General features: G+C 52.5%; 1 protein-coding gene across 2 annotated transcripts in view; it reads right to left on the bottom strand.

Moving 5' to 3' along the window:
* Positions 1-237: 237 nt before the first annotated feature.
* Positions 238-23,661, bottom strand: part of Alpl (alkaline phosphatase, biomineralization associated) — a 56,003-nt gene continuing 32,579 nt past the window's right edge. For both annotated transcript variants that reach the window (XM_057784328.1, XM_057784327.1), the window contains exons 2-12: positions 18,739-18,892; positions 13,752-13,871; positions 13,051-13,166; positions 11,974-12,148; positions 11,215-11,390; positions 8,202-8,345; positions 6,412-6,481; positions 5,102-5,236; positions 2,168-2,359; positions 1,694-1,813; positions 238-1,134 (exon numbers count right to left, since the gene is read on the bottom strand). In XM_057784328.1, the coding sequence (XP_057640311.1) occupies positions 869-1,134; positions 1,694-1,813; positions 2,168-2,359; positions 5,102-5,236; positions 6,412-6,481; positions 8,202-8,345; positions 11,215-11,390; positions 11,974-12,148; positions 13,051-13,166; positions 13,752-13,871; positions 18,739-18,799 (1,575 nt within the window). In that variant the 5' untranslated portion in view covers positions 18,800-18,892 and the 3' untranslated portion in view covers positions 238-868. The remainder of the gene's footprint in view (positions 1,135-1,693; positions 1,814-2,167; positions 2,360-5,101; positions 5,237-6,411; positions 6,482-8,201; positions 8,346-11,214; positions 11,391-11,973; positions 12,149-13,050; positions 13,167-13,751; positions 13,872-18,738; positions 18,893-23,661) is intronic.

The raw sequence follows: 23,661 nt of genomic DNA, 5'->3' as shown, positions 1-23,661 counted from the left end.
ACAAGCGGGTTGTCTCCCACTGCCATATGCCAGGGCACTGGGACGCAAAGCCAGGGATCCACACATTGCAGCTGGTGAGTGGTGAACCCCTTGACTGGCAGGAGCCCTGATGTCTCTGCTCACCATGCCCTTACCCTGGACCCCAAGTCCAGTTCTTTCCTGAGTGATGGGCCTATTTTGGTCTCTTTCCCACTGACCACAAAGACTCAGCTTTGGTCTCAGAAATATTTGGGACGTTTTTATTTAAATGTCTTGTGTTCCCTTTAAACCAACACCAAAAAGAGAAATTAATTTTTTTTTCTTTTTTTGCTGTTCCAAACAGGAGGACCGCTTCAGTGAAGGGCTGGCGTGTGTCTCTGGAGCTGGGTGGGGAGTGTGCGTCCTGTCCGGCGGCCACCCTGGGGAGACAGCCAACCCCGGAGGTGGCTTCCTGGGAGTCTCATCCTGAGCAGACCTGGTCTCCCCTCCAGTAAGGGCTGGGCTTGGGGACTGGCCATGACTATGGGGCCCAGTGTTCCAGAAGGAAGGGATGAGGGGAGGGAAGGTCAGATCTGGAATGTTCCATGGAGGTTGCAGAGTCTGGAGAATATATTTGGTAGAAAAATAAGGTGCTTTGGGAATTTGTGCAGTCTGTGTTCTGCCTGCCCAAGAGAGAGACCTGCCCTGCCGGCCAAAGCGTACTGAGTAGGGAGTAAAGGCAGAGCCTGGGATCTTCCAGCCCATGGAGGGTTCCGGACGGAAGATGGGCAGCAAACTTCTGTTCCCGCTGGAGGCTGCCTGGGCCTCTCCCTTGAGTGTGGGCTGCCGGTGGTGGGCCACATAGGGAGGGGAGCTGGCTATCCATTGTGGACTCGTGAGGCATGGGCCCTCAGAATAGAGTGCTCAGGGGGAGCAGCACCAATGGGAACAGCAGGGTCCCTAGGGCGGGGCTGCTTGAGGAGCTGGCAGAGGCACAGTGGTCGAGGTTGGCCCCAATGCAGGCGGCATAGGCCATCACATGGGGGATGTAGTTCTGCTCATGGACGCCGTGAAGCAGGTGTGCCATGGGGCCCTTGGCAAAGACGGCCACGTCTTCCCCACCATGGGTCTCATGGCGCAGGGGGACAGCAGACTGGGCCTGGTAGTTGTTGTGAGCTGTAGGCCAGAAACATCTTTTGAGTGCCTGCCTGAACCTCAATGCTGTAAAAGATGCACCCCCTTTTCCTTCACCCCCAGACTGGCTTGAAGGCTCTTTTCACAGAAGAGGAAGCCAGAGCTCAGCACCCAGAATGGTGACAGATGGTGACAGTTGGGGTGTGGGGTGGGTGGGTTGGTGGTGGCAGAGGTAGCGGGGTGGAGGTGGGTATTTCACCAGAGGCAACTGGGTTCAAACCCAAGCCTGCCTGACCCAGAAGACAACACTCTCAGCCCCCTACAGAATATCCATCCAGTAAAACATGTGGTACCCACCAGGCCAGGCACCAAGCTAGGCTTATGAGACAAGTTCACCTTCCAGGGTAAAGTCCCCAGAAGGCAGCAGCCTTTCATGAGAGAAATCAAAGCTGAGAAAGGTGGAATCCTGTGTCCAAGTTGCTAAAGCACAGGAGAGAACCCGAACTGAAGTTCTGACTCAAATCTGGGCTTCTCCAGGACTACGTCAGCCCATGCTGGAGGGACACCCTCTCCCCGCCCAGCCCCGGCCATGCGGTCTCACCATAATCCACCATGGAGACGTTTTCCCGTTCACCATCCACCACCTTGTAGCCAGGCCCGTTGCCATACAAGATGGCTGTGAAGGGCTTCTTGTCCGTGTCACTCACCATGGGAGCCAGGCCTGTGCAGGGAAGGGGGTCATAGGTCACCACAGAGAACTGGAAGTCTGTCGGCAGCCCCCTAACCGAGCGCCTCGGGGTCTGTGGCTCGCTATCCCTGTGATCCTTCAGGAGCCCAAACGACCTCCATGAAGCCACCTTCCAAATGCCAATGCCTTTCATCTCGTCAATATCCCCCCCCCCATGCATCTACCCTTTCTCTCTCCCGTTCTCTATCCCGCCTGACTCGCCCGTCCGCCACGTTCAGCTCTCTTGTATTCTCCCTCCAGTCACCACTATCTCATTGTTCTTCCTCAGTTTGCATGGGGTCCCAGTCACCTTGCTGGCTTTCCCACCCCAGGAAGCGGCACACTCACCGAAGATAGAGTTGCCTCGGGGGGTGTATCCACCAAAAGTGAAAACATGGGAATGATCGGCCGTCACCACGGTCAAGGTGTCTTTCTGGGAAGTCATAGCACCTGCCTTTCCGATGGCCTGGTCCATCTCCACGGCCTCATGCAAGGCCTGCTTAGCTTTGCCCTCGTGGTGCCCGTGGTCAATCCTGCCTCCTGGGGACATCAAGACAAAGGCCTCCCGTGAGGTGACAGGGGAGGGAGCCATGCCTCCACAGGCCCCAGGACACTGTCATCAGATTGACATTTCCTTGATAGGGAATGACAGTGACCTTCACCAGGGACTCCCCAGGTCCACCTCAGGCGTCTCACATGGTCAAGTGGCTTTCAGAGGGCGGGCAAGGTGAACGTGGGCAGAGCAGAGTCACCCAGCGAAGGGAGAAATGCAGGGTGAGCTTGGCTCTTTCCCCCATCCCTCTGCTCCCTGCTCAGCATCCTCAACTGTTTAAGGGGTGGCTGAAGGCTTCAGGGAAGCGAAAGGAAGGGAAGGGGAACACGCTTAAGTCCTTACTGTGTGCTGGGCATGATAAAGGCATCTTGTTCGATTTTGCAGCAAACCCCGGCGGGGATGGGACTCAGCCATGTATATATAGATAGCTTAGGCCATCTGAGGAAGCATGGAGGCGTGGCATTCCCATAGGGGGTACTGGATAGGAGCTCAGGTCTAATTCATTCCGAAGCCCATAGTTTTGCTTCCTCCATGAACACATCCCTATAAGCAGAAAGCATGGGAACTTCTGGATCTTCACAGCAGCACAAGCCCCCAAGTGCCTAGGCAGTGTCACGGTGGCCTTTCCAGAAAGGCCAATGGCAGATTGAATCCCATAACGCTAGCCCCTTGGAGTATATATGCAGGCCTTAGCAACTGCTTTTTTTTTTTTTAAAAAAAATCTGCCTGCAGGATGCCACCTAGTGGTCACTCCCAGTTCTGAGGGTCCTCGCTGGGACTCCAGGAGGAGCTCCCTCCCTGCTAACTTCACCCTCACTGCTGGCAGGGCTGGTTGGCAGGGCAGGAAGGCTGGCCTTTCCTTTGTTGTGGTTCTGGGAGCAGCTGGCCTGGCCTTGCTCACAAAGAGGACCACTCCCGGGGAACCCATGTTCACCACCACTGGCTCCTGGCGCTTCCTCAGATCGGAGACATGCTTGGGGTCAGACCGCGGCACTGGTGGGAACCCCAGGGCTTGGCAAGAAGGTAGCCTAGCTGGGCTGGTGGCCACTGGCCTCTGGAAGGTGGAGGAGCCTGAGCGGGTATGTGTGTACTGGGCACGGAGTGTGCAGACATGCCTGCGTGTCTGCATGGGGTGAGTACATGAGTATCTCAGCAGGGCCATGCAAGGGACCATAGAGAGCAAGGGCTGTTGAAATTCTGGAAGGCTCTGGAAACTTTGTTACTTCCCATTGTTGCTTTGGCTACTATGTAATTACAGCGATAGCAATGGAAACACTGAGGTCTAACTCTCATTGCCTGCTCCCCTAGGGTTTGTGTTCTGGTTAGTTATGGGTGTGTGCACAGGGCCACATAGATATGCGTGTAGAGACTGGAGATTGAGGCTACGTGTCTTTTCTCAATCACTTTCCCTTTTATTTATTTTTAAAGAATTTGATTTATTTATTGTTTTGGTTTTTTTTTTTTTTTTTTTTTTTTGAGACAGGGTCTCACTGTGTAGCCCTGGTTGTCCTGGAACTCGCTATGTAAGCCAGGCTGGCCTTGAACTCACACTGTAGACCAGGCTGGCCTCGAACTCAGGGATCTGCCTGTTTCTGCCTTCCAAGTGCTGGAATTAAAGGTTTAAAGGTGTGGGCTACCACACCCAGCTTTTATTTTTAACTTTAATCTCTCTCTCTCTCTCTCTCTCTCTCTCTCTCTCTCTCTCTCTCTCTCTCTCTCACACACACACACACACACACACACACACAAAACACACACACGTTTGGTTATGCACATGTGTGCAATGTCCATAGAGACCAGAAGACATCATCAGGTCCTCAAGAACTGGAGTTATAGGCAGTTAGCTGTGAGCAGCCTGGTGTTGGTGGTGGGAACCAACTTTGCTGGGAGAGCAGCAAGCACTCTTAACTGCTGAACCATCTCCCCAGACTCAAGATGTATTTTTATTCTTATTTCTCTCTTTCTCTGTGTAGGGAGTGCCTGTGAAGGCCAGAAGAGGGTGTCAGATCCCTTAGATCTGGCAATACAAGTGGTTGTGAGCTACCTAATGTGGGCGCTAGGAACTGCTCTTAATTGCTGAGCTATATCTCCAGTCCCTCCGTCTCCATTTTTTGAGACAGGATCTTTCCCTGAACCTGAAGGTGAACCTGGCTGGCCCTACTGGTCACCACCCCTTCAGGACCGGGTTTCCCGGCGCTCATCACCAGGCCTGACTTTCTCGCCTGTTCTGGGATCTGAACTCAGGTCCTCATGCTTGCGCGGCAGGCTCTTCACTGACTGGATCATCTACCCCAAGTCCTTGCTTTACATTTCTGAACACAACGGAGCTGAGTCTCCGCTCTAGGACAGGGGACAAATTTTGGCCTCATTTTACAGACATGGTTAGCGAAGGCCCCACAGCCATGGTAGCATGGGGGCAAGAACCCAAGCACCATCTCCCCGACCCCTGACAGCCACAGAGCAGGTGGAACTGGTTTTGCACAGGTGGTGCTTAGCCTCCGGATGGAGCTCCACAGCCAGGTCTTAGAGAAAGACTGTCCCCTCTGCCAGGAAGCTCTTTCAGATTGGCAGTTCCCCATCCTTCGACCTTCCAGTCTTCACTGGGAGCATCCTCTCCTACGAGGGAGTTCTCTCTTCACCCCCAAATTGGCAGTTCTCTTTGAAAGCTGTACCATCCTCTGCCTAACCCGAGTCATGTTTCTGGAAGGTTCTTCTCCATCAGGCCCTACCTTCCACCAGCAGGAAGAAGCCTTTGGGATTCTTCATCAGGATGTTGAGGGCCACCTCCACCATCTCAGAGAGCGAAGGGTCAGTCAGGTTGTTTCTGTTTAACTCATACTGCATGTCCCCGGGTTCAAAGAGACCTGTGGGCGTAGGCAAGAGTGTGGGTGCCAGAGTCTTGAGCCTGTAGGCAGGACCCGAAGAAACCTGGGGTGTCACAGAGGATACAAAATCCCTATGCTCAGCTTGGGGCAAATGTAGGAGAGAGGGATCTTATTGGGAGGCTTTATGGATCCAGAAGGGGACTCAGTTTTTATTATCCTCAGCCTGCCACACCGGGGGCACAGGGCCTACAGCCCACCTCACCAGGGGCACAGGTGGGGGTGTCTATGGCCCGCCTCACAGAGGAGGAGACAGAGGCTCTGGAGGGGCCCAGCAACTTGCTGTTTTCAGCAGGTGAAAGGGCAGACCTGTGACTCAAAGCCAAGAAGACATGGCACCCCGTCTCTCCAGCCATGAACTCTGGCTGGGGCTCGACTTGTGCATTTTTACAGATGAGGTCAGAGGGCACAGAGGCCTATGCGGTGAAGTGGCAGAAACTTCAGGGTGTTTGTGTCTTTTGCTCACTGTCCCCGGTTTACTCCCACATGAGAGCCATCCCTCACCCTGTCACCGTGTGCCAGCTGAGCCCAGTGCACCCTCTATGCCACTCCATCTCGAGCATCTTTTTTTTTCTTTCTTTTTTTAATATTTATTTATTTATTATGTATACAATATTCTGTCTGTGTGTATGTCTGCAGGCCAGAAGAGGCACCAGACCTCATTACAGATGGTTATGAGCCACCATGTGGTTGCCGGGAATTGAACTCAGGACCTTTGGAAGAGCAGGCAATGCTCTTAAGCACTGAGCCATCTCTCCAGCCCCCCATCTCGAGCATCTTGGAAGCAAGAGCTGACCTTCAAGACGGTGTGAGCCACCAGCCTCCTGCAGCTCAGGTCCTGTGTCCCTCCTGCTGGCAAGCTGGCCTTTGTGCTAATCAGCCTCTGGAGTGCCCACACGCTTTGCTGGTCTCTACTCTCTAGGGAACAGTGGTCACCCTGAGGACTGGCAGAGGCTGCCTGGCTGGCTCTGCCCTGGCTGTGTCATGCATGCTCCCCTCTCTGATCTTGGGTTCTTATGCCAACTGGGGCTCATCTCTTCCAACAGCTTAACTCTACAAACAAAAGCCTCCTTTTCTCCCTGTATCCTGGAAAGGCCCTGCAACAGGGGGCTGCCTCTTTCAGCCCTAGTCATGGGGTCCCTGCCTTCTTTACTTACCTAAGAGGTAGTCCACCATGGAGGGGTTGAGGGCCAGCAGCTCAGTGCGGTTCCAGACATAGTGGGAGTGCTGGGGGTGGGAAGAGCTGTGTCAGCGCAGGCTGGGGAATCTAGGGACAGCCCCAACTGGCTTTGGAGTCAGGGTATTCAGTTCCCCTTCATCATTTAACATCCTGCCCTGGGAACCTACCATCTCAGTACTCAAAAACGGACAGACACACGGACATTATCGTGTACAACCCAGGTAACAAGGATCCTGGGGGCTAGACCAGGCAGGGCTTCCTGGTGGAGGCGACAGCTTCTGGAGGTCCTGAAGCAAAGTAGAAACTGATCCATCTGGGACCAGGGAGCTGTTTGTCCCATAAGGGTGTCATTGGGCAAAGAAGAGATGTGTAGGTCACAGGGACCTTGGATGCCTACAGAAGGGAATAAGTGGTGTTGGGGGGGGGGGCCCTGGAGAGCCAGGAAGGAGTGAAGTTCACTGGCTGTGCCTTGGGAATCCCATCCCTCCCCCACAGCACAGGAACACAGCGAGACTCTGCCTGGATTATCCAGGACCCAGGAGGTGTGTGGTCCCAGCACTGTGAGGAATTCTCTATCTTTAAGACAGCCCTCTTGCCTTCTCTGGGCGGCTGCCTTAGGAGCAGTTTTATTGTTTTGTTTTTTCCCCAATAGTTTAGGTTGCTCTCTGGGAGTGGCGGAAGGGACATAAGAAGGGACTCGGGTCCCCAGTGTCCTGCCGTGTCACGCAATCCTCACAGCAGCCTCAAGACTGTCCCCCATTTTACAGACTGAGACACACAAACATCAGGGTCACTGAGAATGACTTCTAGGCCTTTCTATGGACGCCCAGAATCTGGGATCCAACAGGGACTTATCGGGCACAGCTCATGGCCGTAGTACAGGCCCCTCCCCATGCTAGGAGTCCAGATAGAGTCCTGGGACAATTAGGGGGGGCTTGCCGGCCCTGATCATGGACACTGAGGCAAAGAGGCCGGTGTTTCTTTGGTTTGCCTGTCCAAGCTGGCCCAAGAGGGGAAAGAGAACAGTCAGTCGCTCCCACACCCTGTACCCATGCATGGGGCTGTCCCCAGCCTTGTCCCAACCATACTCTTAAGCTCAACCTCATCCCACCAAGCCTCCCCAGGGACTGCCTTGGAACCCTGAGAAACCCAACCCCAGAGTGACATCAAAGCGGCTGCCAGGCTGCTCCCCACTGTCTTCAGCCCTGACCACAGTCATTTCCAGACCCAGCTGCCCGCTGGCCACTGTTACAGATTTAAAGGGCCAGAGGCCTCTTGGAGGAATCAGGGCCTGACCTGACCTTGCTGCAGCCTCCGTCCCAGCCCACCCATGCCCTGGCCCCGGGGATGCATTCTGAGGGCTTTACACCTCCCTCTTCAGCCAGGAATTCTCCTCAGCTGTGTCTCTGTCATCTGCCCCGCACTGTCTCCCCATGCCCTCTCATTTGCCCAGGGCTTCTGTGGTAACCCCTCTGCATGCCTGATGATCCCAACTCCCTGCCAGCCAGGCACATGACACTCCCTCTGTTCTGGTGCCTCTGTAGGTGCTCCATCTGCCTGGGGTCCACCCAGGTAACTCCCTAACCCTGTCACTATCCCCCTTGGTGCCCGCCCTGCAGGGTGCATGAGTGTCGGTCACAGGTCTGTAAGGGGTAGAACAAACAAAGGTAGAAGCAGGACCCTCCCTGGAAGAGAACATTTGAGGCACAGGTGGGGGTCCCATGGCCCAAGGTCCCATAGCCGACCCCACCTGCAGCCGTCAGCTACCTTGTGTCTGGGTTTGAAGCTCTTCCAAATGCTGATGAGGTCCAGGCCATCCAGCCTTGTGCCCCTGGCCTTTTCATCCAGTTCATACTCCACATCGGTTCTGTTCTTCGGGTACATGTACTTCCGGCCGCCCCCCATGATCACCTGAAGGACACATGAGTTATCACACCCAGGGTTCTAAATTGTTCAGAAGCCCCTGGCGTCCCAGCCTGGAAAGCAGCCATCAGAGTCTGGGTGGAGGTATGGACGCTCACCCAGCAGGTTAAGTCCTGGGCCCGTGTTCTCTCAGCCCCTACTTGTTCAAATTGGAGAAATGAAATCACTGATCTAGCAAAACTGTGGTTTGGGGCTTCTGGGTGGAATATCAGTGTTCCCGAATGCCTATTCCACCAGGCTAACACCCCCTGTGGAGGAAAGCCCATTTACTGTGTGCCAGGCCTGAGCCACTGAAATAGAGTAACTCATTCAATCTCCTACCCAAGCTGCAAGGGAAGCGGTCAGCATTTTCTCAATATAGACATGAGCACAGAGATGTGCTTTCTTGCCACTCAGCCACATAGTGGTACATGACGCAGATAAGATTCAAACCCAGCACCCAGTGTTTCTCTACCAGAAGCCCCCAGTGGCTCTGCTGTATGCACAGAGCCAAGGAGGGGGCCTTCAGGAGTCTATTCTCTCACAGTGAGTGGCTTCGGCCAGGGAGGTCTCAGGGCAGCCCAGCTGGGAACCAACCCACTGCCTGGGCAAACACGGGCCAGCCTCATGTCTGTGTAGTCACCGCCAGGCTAATTTTATCCACTGTGGCTGGGATGCGCGGGCAGACGGACGCGGGGTTGTTTGTTTTCCTAGGGAATCCATGTTTGAAGTCCTAACTATTTTTAAAGTAGAGGCCAAGAACACAACAGCCACAGCCCATGGTGACCGCCATACCGTGTCCTCCTGTCACCGTGGGCAACAGCCCAAGTGGCTGCCCCTGGCTGACACCTGAGATCCACTGTCCCCAGATGGGGCAAAGTTCTCACTCTACCTTCAATTCTATTTCCCAGGGTTCTATGGGATAATGAGAGGGTTGGATATCTGAGCAGGCAGTAGATGTGGGGAAGGCACCCCTGGGGCAGCCATGGGCACCCAGAAAGACCAAGGACACTGAAATAAAACCCCAACTCTACTGTTTGTTAACCAAGGGCCCGTTTTTTTGTTTGTTTGTTTGTTTTTTACCTTACAGGCCTCAGTTTCCTACTCTATAAAATGGGAATGACTGTCCAGAGAAGATCCCGCCATGGAAGATCCGCTCCCAAGGAGCCCAGGTCTTCCCCTCACCGTGTAGTTGGACAGTGCAGACTGGGATGAGAAGGAAAAGACTCCAGGTTGCTGGCGCCTTCTGTTCCCACAGAACCTGACCCCTTGGCATTTTCAGAGTGGAACTAAATCCCCCAATCTTCCTGCCGGGAGCACGAGGTTCCCAGCCCAGTGGAGACTTCACACGGCCTCATTAAGCGTCCAAATAACAGGCTGGCTCTTCGCCTTTGGGGTTTGGGTTTGTGTCTCTCTCTCTTTAAAGCTCGAGATATTTATTTTCAGAGTGGACACCAGGATTTTCATTTCATGGATGGTCTGGAGGGCTTTTGGGGTAGTGGTGGTGACAGAGGGGCAAATGGGGGGGGGGACTGGAAGAGGAGAGTAAAGGCAGGGGGGGTCTTAAGGACTCCCCTTCTGACTCCTTGGCTCATGCCCTCACGGCTCTAAGAGACCCCAGCTCCCCTCACTGCCTGCGAAGCATCTCTTCCCAAAGTGCCTAGCCCTGCCTCAGCAACTCCTGCCCAAGCTGGCTAGAGTTACTGTAATTACCCCAGGGACCAGTGTGCTCACACATGACCTCATTCTGGCCTCCCGCAGCGCAGCCTGGGAGCCAGCAGGTGGGAAATGGGAGGGCAAAGGAGGGGGAGTGCGGCCTGGCAGGTGGGGATAAAGCCAGGTGGGTGGCTACGTCCCAGGTGGCTCTTTCCTAAGAGGAGGTAACAGGACCATTGACCCTGAAGGCAGCGATTTCACCCGCTACTTGAAAAGAGAGCTGGGGGCATGAGAGACTGAGGAGGACAGGGAGAGATGGCACCTGAATCTCAGGGCTTTCCCTGAGCCTCACTGAGCCCATATGTCAGGCTCAATGGGTCTAAGTCATTGTCAGCCCTCATAGTAGAAAAAGAACAACCCAGACATTCTCCCCAAGAGCTGAGGCCTGCATGTAAGAACCTGTTTGGGTGTTAAAATGTGTACGTCAAGGACAGGTGGCTTACATGTAAGGGCTGCCTCTCGAGCCCTCACGGGGCAGGCTCTGCACCAAACTCAACTGGGATTTTCTTACTTAGTTCTTGCAGTGAGCTGCCAGAGCAGGTCCAGATGGCAGAAGAGTTGTACGAGGGGAAGAGGGGACGTTCAGGGATTAAGTAATGGCACAAGATCATACAAGCTAGCCAAAAGCGGAGCGAGGCTGGGAAAGGCGTGGCGTGCTCTGGATGTTTCCTGGGCACGTCAGCTCTGTGTGCAGGCAGGTGCCACTCTGTGCAGTGTGACTATGTAGGGCAGACCATCCCCTAAGACCACATTGTATGTCAGTGCATACTGTGGGGAGTGTCATTGTGTATTGTGTGTATGGGAGGGGGTGTTAGTGCATACTGTGTGTGTGTGTGCGCGCGCGCGCGCGTGCGTGTGTGATGTCAGTGCATGTCGGAGAGAGGTATCAGTGCATACTGGGGATAGGGTGGAGCATCAGACTCCAATTCATGGAATAATCCCTGGGTACTTGGTTCTCGGGGTGTGGCAGCCACATGAGGGTTCGCCTCACAGCCCCACCACAGAGAAATCTTACAGTGGCTGCCTGCTCCAACCACAAATCCCCTAATGGTCTGAGAGCTCTCCCAGGTGTATAGAGAAACCAGGCCTTTCCCAGGTCAGCCTCCCCCAACACCCCACTGTCCCCCGCCCTGTCATAGCCATGCCAGGTGCTCGCACTCACATCGATGTCCCGGATGTTGTGCATCAGCTGATAGGCGATGTCCTTGCAGCCCTGGCTCAGAGCCTCCGGTGGCATCTCGTTATCTGAGTACCAGTCCCGATCAGCCGAGTGCGCATAGGCTGCACTGGGGGTGGCGTGGTTTACCCGCGTGGTGGTTACGATGCCCACAGACTTCCCTGAGGTGTGGGACAGGAGAGGTGAGCACACCTTGCAGATGAGGGATGCCCTTCAGATTGTTATCTTCCCCTCCTGCCGTAGACTGCCTCCCATCAGTTCCTCTGGCTGCCTGGGCCTCAGTTTCCCTAGTTTGCCTGAAGGCAGATGCAGCTGAACACCCTTCCCTGTACCTGAGGCAGGCTGAGGTCCTCTCCTCCATGTGTGACTTGTGAAGCCCATGCCTATAGGAAGCCCTAGGCAGCCCCAAAGGGACCTCAGATGGAGAGAGAAGGGCTCTGTCACCCTGCCTTCCAAGTCCCTAGGGCAGAAGGAAGGCGCAGTCACCCTGAACTGCTGCGGGCTGGCCCTAGCTTGATGCTCTGACCTTCACTCAAAATTGGAGGGTTCCATTGCTATGCCCACTCTGTAGCGAATTACACAGACCCAGGCCTTCCATGCAGGCTCCTCAGCTCAGGAGGGGCTTCCCTGGCTCCTCTGCACAGGGGAACAAGAGGCTGTGAAGAACCTGCCTCCACCCTCGCATGCATGGATGGGGAGGCTAAGACCCAGATAGTCACAGAACTTCTGCCTGTGATGGCTCACCAGCATCCTTGGCCCAGCGCAGGATGGAGGTGACCTCGTTCCCCTGAGTGGTGTTGCACCGCGTACGCTCAGTGGCCGCGCTCACTCCCACAGTGCCCTCATTGGCCTTCACACCACACAGGTAGGCAGTGGCGGTGCCCGCGCTGTCAGGCACCTGAGCGTTGGTGTTGTATGTCTGCAGGTGGGAGGGAGAGTCAGGGGATGGGCACCCAGCATGGCCACCCCGTCCCCATTTCCATCAGGGGAACAGGGTGTGAGGGCTACTGCAGCTTGTTGAGGTCTCCCAGAACCAGAAGGTCACCTGACTGAGCTGCCTGCTTCCCATGCCTTGGCAGAACTCAGGGTCTCCCTCCAAGCCTGGGTCTGTGGAACCAGCACAGGGTAGGGAGCAGGTGGGTCAGGATGTCCCACTTGAGGGGAGGGGACAGTAGGTCTGACAGACCAACCTGGCTTCTCTGCTGCCCCTGCAAATGGTCACCACTATGTCCAGACTTCCCAGGGAGATCCTATAGGCCTACCTTCCTGGCTCCCATGAACTTGAGAGCTCCCTGGAGGTCCAGAAACTACAGTCTCCCCTCTTTCCCTAGAAGAAGCTGAGGCTTGACTCTAGGTGGCTAGGGGGTGCTTGTTATATACCCCCTCAACGTCTTTCCCCCAAGAACCACAGCTGCCCACAGCATGCAGGGTACCGAATGGTTCTCGCGGATAATCTAACCTGGGAGGTGTGAACTAGGCTGACTCTGCTTACAGAAAACAGTCACAACCAATCATTGGTATAGGGGTCAGGACAGTGGCAACTGTCAGGGGAGGAAAGGACAAAGACAAGACACAGCTCAGGGGACAGCAGGTGTTAGTTACTCAGACACCAGCAGCTTGGGACAGATTCAAACTGGATCACACTCACTTTTACCTGAGTGTGTTACACACCAACAATAGGTTCTAGATCAATGAGCTAAAAGCCTCCAAAAACCTTGGGAATGGCTGCTTTTGCCCGGGTGTCACTATGGGACCACAGGACCCAGGAGGTCTGAAAGCTTTGCAGCCCACCATGTGGAGGGTGGAACCGGGACAGCTCACCTTGGAGAGAGCCACAAAGGGGAACTTGTCCATCTCCAGCCGCGTTTCCTCCCCAGAGTTATGGTGTAGCTGGCCCTTAAGGATGCGGGCAGCTGTCACTGTGGAGACGCCCATCCCTGTGTGAGGACAGACAGCTCAGACTCTCAGGCCTTCCATTCAACCTTCCCAGGCACCCAGAGCTCTCTAGTTCAGTGGCAAGACAGCCAAGGAGAGTGGGCAGCAGACAGAAGGGCAAGGCTCTGTAAATGTCTCTCTGTCCCTTTCTCCTAAATCTATGCCCCAGAGCCCTCCTCCACATGGCCCTGCCACTTCCTAGCAGGAGTCATTCTTTCCAGCCAAACATCGCCTCAGGCTCCAGTGACCTAGCCTCAATGCCCCAATTTGACTGCTCCCAGCCCCTCCATTCCCAGGGTCACTCTCCCCAACTCCACTAATCCCGGGGTCACTGTCCCCAGCCCCACCATTCCCAGGGTCACTGCCCCCAGCCCCACCATTCCCAGGGTCACTGCCCCCAGCCCCTCCATTCTCAGCCTCACTGCCCCCAGCCCCACCATTTCCAGGCTCTCTGTCCCCAGCCCCACCATTCCCAGGGTCACTGCCCCCAGCCCCACCATTCCCATGGTCACTGCCCCCAGCCCCACCATTTCCAGGCTCTCTGTCCCCAGCCCCATCATTCTCAGAGTCACTGCCCCGAGCCTCACCATCTCCCAGGAACATGATGACATTTTTGGCCACATTTGTGTTGAGTTTCTGGAGTTTCAGAGCATTTTTCAAGGTCTCCTGGGCTTGATGTCGCCAATAATTGGGGTCTTTCTCTTTCTCTGCAGAGAGAAGCAGCTATTTGGCAAAGTGAGGAATTGGTTATCCATCCCCAGAATTTCAGACACCCCAGTAGTTCATTCCTGAGGGCTGAGATGATCTAAACACGGAGGAGATAATGAAGGTCTGTGAACAGGTTCCAGGCAAACCCTGTAAACAAGCCTGGGGACACTGGTAATTTCACACATCTCAAAATGAAGATACCAGAGACCAGAGACACCAAGTGACTCCTCCAAAGACACACAGCATGAACAAACTTTGGCAAAGTTAGATTTCCTTGCCAAATCCATATCTGTCCTTCAATCAGCAGCAAGCAGGGTAATTTTTAACCTCTTCTCAAGAACAAACCGCTGCAGAAGTTCCTAGAGGTAGCTAGCTATCAATGATAAACTCTACCTGGCTTGTTTATGACAGTGGGCTCAGCTGGATTGGAGCTCCTTGATGAGCGCACTAAGCGCTGAACCAGAAAGCAAGCCCGGCCTTTGGGTGAATGCATCACGTGTACGGACAAGGCACTCCTGTTGGGGTAGCTGGGAAGGGATTGGCTGAGTCTCCACCCTCACTACTTCCCTGGTAGAGTTAATAACTGGAGTCTCAGAGGGGTGGTAGTAGTGCATGCCTTTAGTCCCAGCACTCGGGAGGGAAAGACAGGTGGATCTCTGTGAGTTCGAGGCTAGCCTGGTCTACAAGAGCTAGTTCCAGGACAGGAACCAAAACCACAGAGAAACCTTGCCTCGAAAAACAAAATAAATAAATAAATAAATAAATGAATGAATGAATAAATAAATAAATAAATAAATAAATAAATAAATAAATGATGGAGGTGGGTCTTGCATTTATCTGTTGCTTTCATTGGTTAATTAATAAAGAAACTGCCTAGGCCCACTTGATAGACCAACCCTTAGGTGGGTGGAGTAAAGAGAACAGAATGCTGGGAGAAAGAAGCTGAGTCAGTGAGTCGCCATGATTCTCCCACTCCAGACAGACGCAGGTTAAGATCTTTCCTGGTAAGCCAGCTCATGGTGCTACACAGAATATTAGAAATGGGTTAGATCAATATGTAAGAGCTAGCCAATAAGAGGCTGGAACTAATGGGCCAGGCAGTGTTCAAAAGAATACAGTTTCCGTGTAATTATTTCGGGGCATAAGCTAGCCATGTGGGCGGCTGGGTGCCGGGGACGCAGCACCGCCGCTCATATTACAACAAATAAATAAATAAATAAGAGTCTCTTCTCTTCTTCCCCCACTTCTCCATGCTCTACCTTCTGTACCAACCAATCCATAGCTGTGGAACTCCAGGCAAATCACTTCCCTGAGCCTCAGTTTCCTTGCCTGTCAAACTTTTGATTTGGGGTCTTTTACATTGTTGTTGAGACAGTATTTCTACGTGTAGCCCTGATATCCTGGAACCCACTCTGTGCATCAGGCTGGCCTCAAACTCACAGAGATCCAACTGCCTCTGTCTCCCTTGTGTTCGGATTAAGGGTGTGCGCCATCACCGCCAGGCTGACTCAGGGTCTTTTTGAGGACCGCACTAACTGTGGAAATGACACACCTGCTTCACAGAGGTTCCGAAGATGCCCCTTCGCCTTCTTCCCACCTTGTATCCCCTCTCCCTAGGCTCCCATCTCTGGATGCTGTTTACAAAGCTTCCTCTATGGGTTTCCCTGGCCCCGCTAGACCCACACACCCACAAAACTGAGAGTCCAGGGTTGAAGGCCCTGCATGGATACCTCCTTCAGAGACCACCCACTCTGGCCATGGTGAGGCAGAGGCCAGGAGAGGTGAAGAGGCCAGCCCAGGGCCACAGTGCTGATCCTTGGGCTGGAGATATGGCTACATGTTCCAGCCTGTTCAGGCCCACACTTGCCTCTCAGGACAGCATGCTCCTGAGGAACCGCTCTGTCCTGGCACCCGTGTGGATCCCAGCCTATGTGCCAAGAGTTCAGAACACGCATACCTTCTGTGTCTCCTCAGCCACCTCAGAGGAGGTGTTACATCCCTTCCTCCCAGCAGGAAGGGAAGAGACCAAAAATGAGCCACTGAGGAAGATCTGAGGACATTTCACTTCGCCAGGCAATGGACGCTATGGACAAGCCAGGGAGGGGGACTATACCTCAAGCCTTGGGCACCCCAGCCTCCAGCCCTCCTCTATGACCTCTCATGTGTCCTGCACCCCAAACTCTGCGTGCTGTCTTCATCCCTAAGCTCCAGTCCCTCCTCTGTCACAAGTGTCTGCTGGGAACCCCAGTTTCAGACCTCACAGTGGAGACCCCCAGGGGAACCTGGAGGCCTGGGCCTTGCTGTCCAGCTCTGACCACTGGGTAAGTTCTTCACTCTAGTTTCTGGCCGGGGGAATGGAATGGAGAGCTGGCGATGGAGGTCATAAGACTATAAAAGATACAGTCACTTGTTTATAGGAGATAGGGCTTCTCACTGGGCCCTGGAGCTGATCTGGCTGTGTAAACCCCAGGAACCCCCCTCCCAGTCCCCACTTTCCCAGCCCTGGGATTATGAGCTTGCGTCCCCACATCTAGCTTTTAACATGGCAGCTGGGATCAAACCTAACTTCTGACCAACGGGGCCCACATTTCACCAGCCCCCAGGCCAATGGTTTAGATCACTGATTCTACAAACAGGGCCAATTCCAGTCTCTCACACCCTTGGTCACGGAGCCTCTGCCGTCACTTGGTGCCACCTCAGTCCATTCTGACCACATGCCCAATTACCCCCAGCAGCGAGGCAGACACCAGGCCTGACTGACGCCAGTCTGCCCATGTCCGCGATCTTTCTCAATACTGGCCCTGCCACCGTTCTAACCAGCCTCTGGTAGATTGGGAATCCGAAGGGGACTCCAGAGCCTGTTTCTAACAAGGGCTGAGTCAATATCACACCGACTGCCTTGCTAGAGAACCGGCAATATTAAGCAATAACTGTTTAGATGACTGAATACCAGGAGACCATTGTCTCAAGGGACAAATGACAGGGACCAATGCCCAGAATGTGACATTATGTCCTAAGGTACTAATTAGTACCCATTGCATAAATCCATTATGGGGTCCAGAACATTCAGAGTGGTGCTTGGGACCAAGAAGGGATGTTGGGAGGGGCACTGAGAAACTGGCCTCTGTTCTGTGCCTGGGAATGTCTCCCTAATCTGAATGGTGGCTCCACGAGCACAATATATGTATAATATATCATATAAACACAATATATAATATATATGAAAACAAATATATATACATATGAATATATATATGAAAAATATATATGAAAACCCATCATTCTGTTGGATACCCTAGGAATGGAGTTACAGATGGTTATGAGCGTCTTTGTAGGTGCCATGTAGATGCTGGGAGTTGAATTGAATCTGGGTCCTCTGGAAGAGCAGCTGGTGCTCTTAATGACTGAACCATCTCCCCAGACCCATCTGGGTTTTTTTTTTTATTGTTTTTTTTTTGTTGTTTTTTTTTTGTTTTTTTGGATATTTGGTTTTGCTTCTCTTCCTTTTCTGTCTCTAGCTCATCTCTCATATCCAGGAGGCTGGAGTGCTGAGAAGCAGGGACCTTGTCCAGGTGAACTTGGATTCCCAAGGGTGCCCATGGATGGGACTCACTGGACTCCAGAGAACATGCTGACCTGGGAACCCCACCACTGTTGGAGCAAACACTCTGCACCCCCATCTCTTCTGCTGAAGTAAAAGACTTCCTAAGAAGCCAGCATTGTCTGCACTCACCCACTTTTAAGATTTATTATGTTTATTATGTATAGTGTTCTGTCTGTATGTCTGCCTACAGGCCAGAAGAGGGCGCCAGATCTAACAGATGGTTGTGAGCCACCATTTGTGTTGCTGGGAATTGAACTCAGGACCTCTGTAAGGGCAGTCAGTGCTCTTAAACAGTGAGCCATCTCTCCAGCCCATGAGCTCCCTTCTTGTCAGGTAAGTCGGTCAGTCCCTGCAACTCCTTAATGACTCCAAAGAAGTGTGGCGTTATCTCCACCAGACAGATGGAGAAACTGAGGCTCATGGAAAGCAGGGCAGCAGGACTTTCAGCCACACGATGGAGGGAGCCGAGGAGGGCTCTCCTTGCTGACTCTAGCTACAGAAATGCCGGGACAGATGAGCTGAGGGGGTAGCTCAGGACTAAAGGTCTTGCTGTACAAGCAAGAGGGGCTGAGTTCAGATCCCCGACATGCATCTGTAACCCATGTAGGGGAAACACGTCAGGTGGGTCATAGGGCTTGATGGCCAGCTAGTTCAGTTAAAAATGTAAGCTCCAGGTTCAGTCAGAGACCCCATCTCAGAAATAGGTGGAGGGCTGGAGGGGCGGCTCGGGGGTTAGCGGCACTGGCTGCTCTTGCTCTTCTAGGGAACCTCAATTTGATTTTTGGCACCCGCGTGGTGGCTCACACTTGTCTGTAACTCCAGTGCCCTCTTCTGGCTTCCATGGTGGAAAGGGTTAAACACAACACCACATCATAGAAATGCTTCCATGGGTGAAAACAAAAAAATCCCGCAGAAACATCGATCAGCAGTTAAGAAGACGTACTGTTTAGTCAGAGGACCAGGAGCTGGATTCCCTGAATCCATGTGGAGCGGCTTATGATTGCCTTTAAACTCAGTTCCACAGGATCTGGGGGCACTCTTCTGGCCTCTGTAGGCACCTGTACACACACAAACCACACACACACATACCACACACACCTTCCCACTGAAGGTGAGTTCAAAAGCAAGCTGAGGGGGTCTTGCTTGCAGCACTTGGCTCCCAGCTCTTCGATACTTTGGATGAGTCCATGACCTTGAACCCAGACCACACTCTCCTCCAACCCTACTTACCCACTCCTTCCACCTGAGCCCGGCAGTCCTACCTGGCACAAAAGAGTTGGTAAGGCAGGTGCCGATGGCCAGTACTAAGAATAGTGAGATCATGGTGTACCCCGAGACCCGTTCCGCTCCGGAGCCCAGATGGGTGGGTGGGAAGAGGCAGGCTGGCAGCGTCAGACGTTAATTGACGTTCCGATCCTAGAAGTTAGAAAAGAGGAGAAAAGGTATGTAGATGTCACTCTAGGGCAGTTTCTTCATTCAGTCCTTTGTTCCTTGGTTCATCCGGCAAGCTGTTGAATACCAAAGCCCAGCGGTGGGCTACCACTCTGGGACAGAATCACGTGAACACCTGTGCAAGCCAACATACATAAATGCATCTGTGAGCCACCATGTGGTTGCTGGGAATTGAAATCAGGACCTTTGGAAGAGCAGGCAATGCTCTACACTGCTGAGTCATCTCTCCGGGCCTAAATGCACCTGTCCTGCAAATATATACCCCAACCCCAGCTGCCTAACCTCCCCAAGGGCAGACTTTTCATGCCAGCTAGAGGACAGTGTTGGAGTCGCCCAGCCTAGAGTCCGTCATTCTGGAAGCTCTCAGGCAATGCTCTGGCTGCTGCTGGCTCACAGACCACACCTCAAGGAGTAAAGCTACAACTGAGTGCAGGGCCTTCTGACTCCTTGTGCCTCACTCAGCAGGGATAAAACAGCCCGAGTTTCCTCACAAGGATATTTGTACCCAGGACACCAATATTTGCCCGATTCTCTTCAAGGACGAATCAGTTTTTGGTAAGAGGTGTAGAAGCTGAAGTATCTCCGTGGCTGAGACTGGCTGAGGATGACCTTGAACTCCCGATCCTCCTGCCTACCTATACCCATCAAGTATGGGATTACAGGTGTACGCCTCAGTAGCTGACTTTGATTTTCTTTTCTTTTCTTTTTTTTGTTAATGATCTCTGTATTTTCCCCGATTTTTTCTTTTTTTGGGGGGTGGGAACAATGCCAGAGATCAAACCCAGGGCCTCATACAAGCTGGACAGCTGCTTGCCACCGAGTTTGAACTGAGGATTCTTTTTTTTTTTTAATATTTATTTATTTATTATGTATACAATATTCTGTCTGTATGTATGCCTGCAGGCCAGAAGAGGACACCAGACCTCATTATAGATGGTTGTAAGCCACCATGTGGTTGCTGGGAATTGAACTCAGAACCTTTGGAAGAGCAGGCAATGCTCTTAACTGCTGAGCCATCTCTCCAGCCCCTGAACTGAGGATTCTTTGGTCTGACTCACACACTAAGCAGCTTCCTACAGGCTCCTCAGCACCTTCTGCGCTGGCGTATCTGTTCAGATATTCTGCCTTGAGCTGGGGAGCTGGCTCATCAAGTGAAACCATTTGCCAAGCAAGCCTGGGGACATGAGTTTGATGCCGGAACCTTCCGCGGAAGAAGAGGACTGACTTTGAAAGCTGTCCCCTGGAACCAGAGGTGGCTCAGAAGGTAAAGGCGCTTGCCTCAAGCCTGATGACACAACGTGGTTCGTTCCCTGAGCAGACCCCACAGGATGGAAGCAGGGAACTGACTGTGATGCCCACACTGCCCTCTGACCTCCCCACTGCACCAGGCCCTCCTGAACTCAAGCAACAACGAGAACAAACGTTTGAAGAATATTCCCCTGCCCCACCCCCGTGCTGGGGACCAAACTCTGGGCTTCAGGCTTCATACAGTAACACTCTCAGCTCAGTGTAAAATTTTTTTACAATATTTTTTTCTTTTTTGGTTTTTCATTAGAGTTTCTCTGTGTAACAGTCCTGGCTGTCCTGGCTGTGGCTCTGTAGACCAGGTTGACCTCGAACTCAGAGATCCACCTGTCTCTGCTTCCCGAGTGCTGGGATTAAAGGCGTGCACCCCCATGCCCAGCTAAAAATGTTTTAATCCAAAGCTATAGAGAAACCTTGTCTGAAAATAGAGAAAGGAAGGAAGGAAGGAGAAAGGAAGGAAGGAAGAAGAAAGAAAGAAAGAAAGAAAGAAAGAAAGAAAGAAAGAAAGAAAGAAAGAAAGGAAGGAAAAAAATCTGTTTTAAAAGAACTGGAAGAAACACAGCAGAAACACAGCAAACATCCGCTGGTGGTTTGCGCAGGGTGGCAAGACTGGGAATGATTATTTCCTCTTAAATATTTTTCCCAAGCCACCTAAAATGAGTGTGCATGAATGGCTTAAGCGTGTTTTAACCGCGGTCATGTTCTTGTGATCACAGGCAGCTGGCTACAGGATGTCCAGCCATCTGGCTGAGGATGCTACGGGAAGAGGTGTGATTTTAAATATCAAGTGTTTCGTTGGGAAATAATGTTACCCTGTCAGCTCAAGGCCGGATGTGATTACCCCATTGGTGATGGGAAACGGAACGGCAAAACTCTATGAAAGATGTTGGGACAGATAAACTGCCGATCTACTAGAACAAGGAACTGTAAAGGTGCAGAAAGGGTGGGTAAGAGGAAGGTAGCAATCTGGAGGGAACACCCTCCATCTAGTGCCCAAGTGCACTTAACTCTGAGGTCAACTCAGGTGACTGTTAAATTTAAAAACCGATTTTGTTCGAGACCAGCCTGGTCTACAAGAGCTAGTTCCAGGACAGGCTCTAAAACCACAGAGAAACCCTGTTTCAAAAAAACCAAAAAAAAAACGATTTTGGCCAGTGAGAGGGCTCAGTAGATAAAGGCGCTTGCTGCCAAGAGTGATGACCCGGATTCGATTCCTGGAGCCCACACAGCAGAAGGGGAGAACCAATTCCTGAAAGTTGTTCTTTGACCTCCACACATAATAAAATAGCACACCTTCCAACAGCCCACCTACCCCTCACATACACACATAAACACATGCAGTAAAAACACTGTGGGCATAGTATATTGTGTGTTTGTGTATACATGTATGTGGATTGTATTTATCTGTGGAGGCTTTGAGTGCCCACCTCTATTGCTGCCCACATCGGTTTCTGGAAGGGTCTCTTACTGGATGTGGTGCGAGCCCCAGGGATCCTCCCGTCTCCCTCTCCATCCCCAGGGCTAGGGTTATAGACATGTGTCACCATGCCCAGATTTCCCTACTGGGGCTAGGTGTCCAAGCTTTGGTCCTTGTGCTTTTCCCCCATTGACGCACCAGCCCAAACCCAAATTCTAATGCTTTTTGCTTTTTGTTTTGTTTTTTGAGACAGAGTTTCATGGTGTAGCCCTGGCCATCCTGGAACTCACTCTGTAGACCAGGCTGACCTCAAACTCACAGAGATCCGCCTGCTTCTGCTTCCCAAGGGCTGGAATGAAAGGTGTGCGCTACCATTGCTTAGCATCTAAATTTTTTATTCTCCTTTAGTTGCCAAATAATTTCATAGCAAATCCTAAAGTCAGAAAAAGCCATCAAGTCGCTATAAAATATTAATGCATTCTAATAGTACTCACGGTTCTTTAAGCCCGAAGCCACCTCTTTCAGAATGAATTCTAACATGTTTCCTCCAACTTCACACAGCCTCAATTGTTAGCACATACGACTCTGTTTTCAAAATAACTTTCCTGGTCTCTCCCAGCCGCTACACTGGCAGCCTCTAGTCCAGAGGTTCTCAACCTTCCCAACGCTACAGGCCTTTAATACAGCTCCTCATGTTATTGTGACCACCAACCACAAAATTATTTCATTGCTACTTCACAACTGTAATCTTGCTACTGTTAGGAATGTAATCAAAGCCTCCGAAATGCGATCCCAAAGAGGCCTCCACTCATGGCTTTAGATCCACCGCCCTAAGGCCATGCTTAACTGTGCTCCTAGCCCTGGGAGTCACAGGAGGACTGTGCTGGTCACTCACTACCAGAAGAGTGCCAATGAGTGCAACGTCAGGCACCTGTCGTCACCCACCACAGCTGCCACGGGACCCCTTTTATTCCATGCCAGCCCTTGTTACGCGTGTCCATCCCAGCTCGCACAGGAGTTCAGAACTCACGGTTGACAACACCGTACAGCAACACACACGGCCCTAACAATGTAAGGCTGAGCCGGGAAAGCAGAACCATGGGCAACACCAGCGTCAATAGCAGAACCATGCGGCACCCCTTTGTTTTTGGTATTTATTCCACCAGAGAGAGTGGAATAAGGCAGTGCAAGGGTGTAGGTGTGGAGCCTAAAGGGGACCATGGGAACTTCTGAGGTTCAGGAGCTGTCTGTTTACTGATGAGGTTCACGGTCTGCCCGTGGGCTGTTTGAAAATTGAACCATCTCTTTCTTGACGGTATGGCGACTTCTCTACAAGGGTGGAGCCGCCCTTGGGGAGCACAGTCTATGTGAGATGGCCTGGAATGGGATTTCCAGTGGGGTTCCCACGAGCAACTTCCACAGCGAGAAAAGAGGACATTTTACAGTCCCCCGTGATGGATGACAAGACCAAGGCTTGGAGGGGAGACACGAGGAGCCTGTGCTGACTAACAAGACGGTGGCGGAGGGAACCTTGACCATAGGGCTTCTGATTCCAGAAATAGCAGCAAGATTACTATGGCAACCCCAACCCCTCCATTTCCTCAAGCGTAAAGCAAAGGCTCTGAGGCCTGACATAAGAATAGATCCCTCCGATGCCGCCATGATTAGGGTGGAGACCTGCCATGCCACCCAAGCCCCTGTGTCCCTTTGAGATCAAGCAGTCCCCATTGCTACACACGGCGGCCCCTGATTTGTCCTCTATCACCACGTGACCAACAGATTCAACCAGTGAGGTGGCTCAGCATATCAAGGCGGCTTCCCGCTGCCAAGCCTGATGACCTGAGTTCGATCCCTGGAGCCCACGTGGTGGAAGGAGTAAGCTGACTCTGCAAGTTGACCTCTGGCTTCACACATGTATGGCGGCACGTGAGCACGCGTGCTATCTCTCACATACAATCAATACAAATCAATTTAAATTCATATAGGGGCTAGAGATACGGCTCTCTGGTTA

This window comes from Chionomys nivalis, chromosome 11 (assembly GCF_950005125.1).
Source record: "Chionomys nivalis chromosome 11, mChiNiv1.1, whole genome shotgun sequence".
Lineage (NCBI taxonomy): Eukaryota > Metazoa > Chordata > Mammalia > Rodentia > Cricetidae > Chionomys > Chionomys nivalis.
This window is presented reverse-complemented; position numbering and strand designations above follow the sequence as displayed.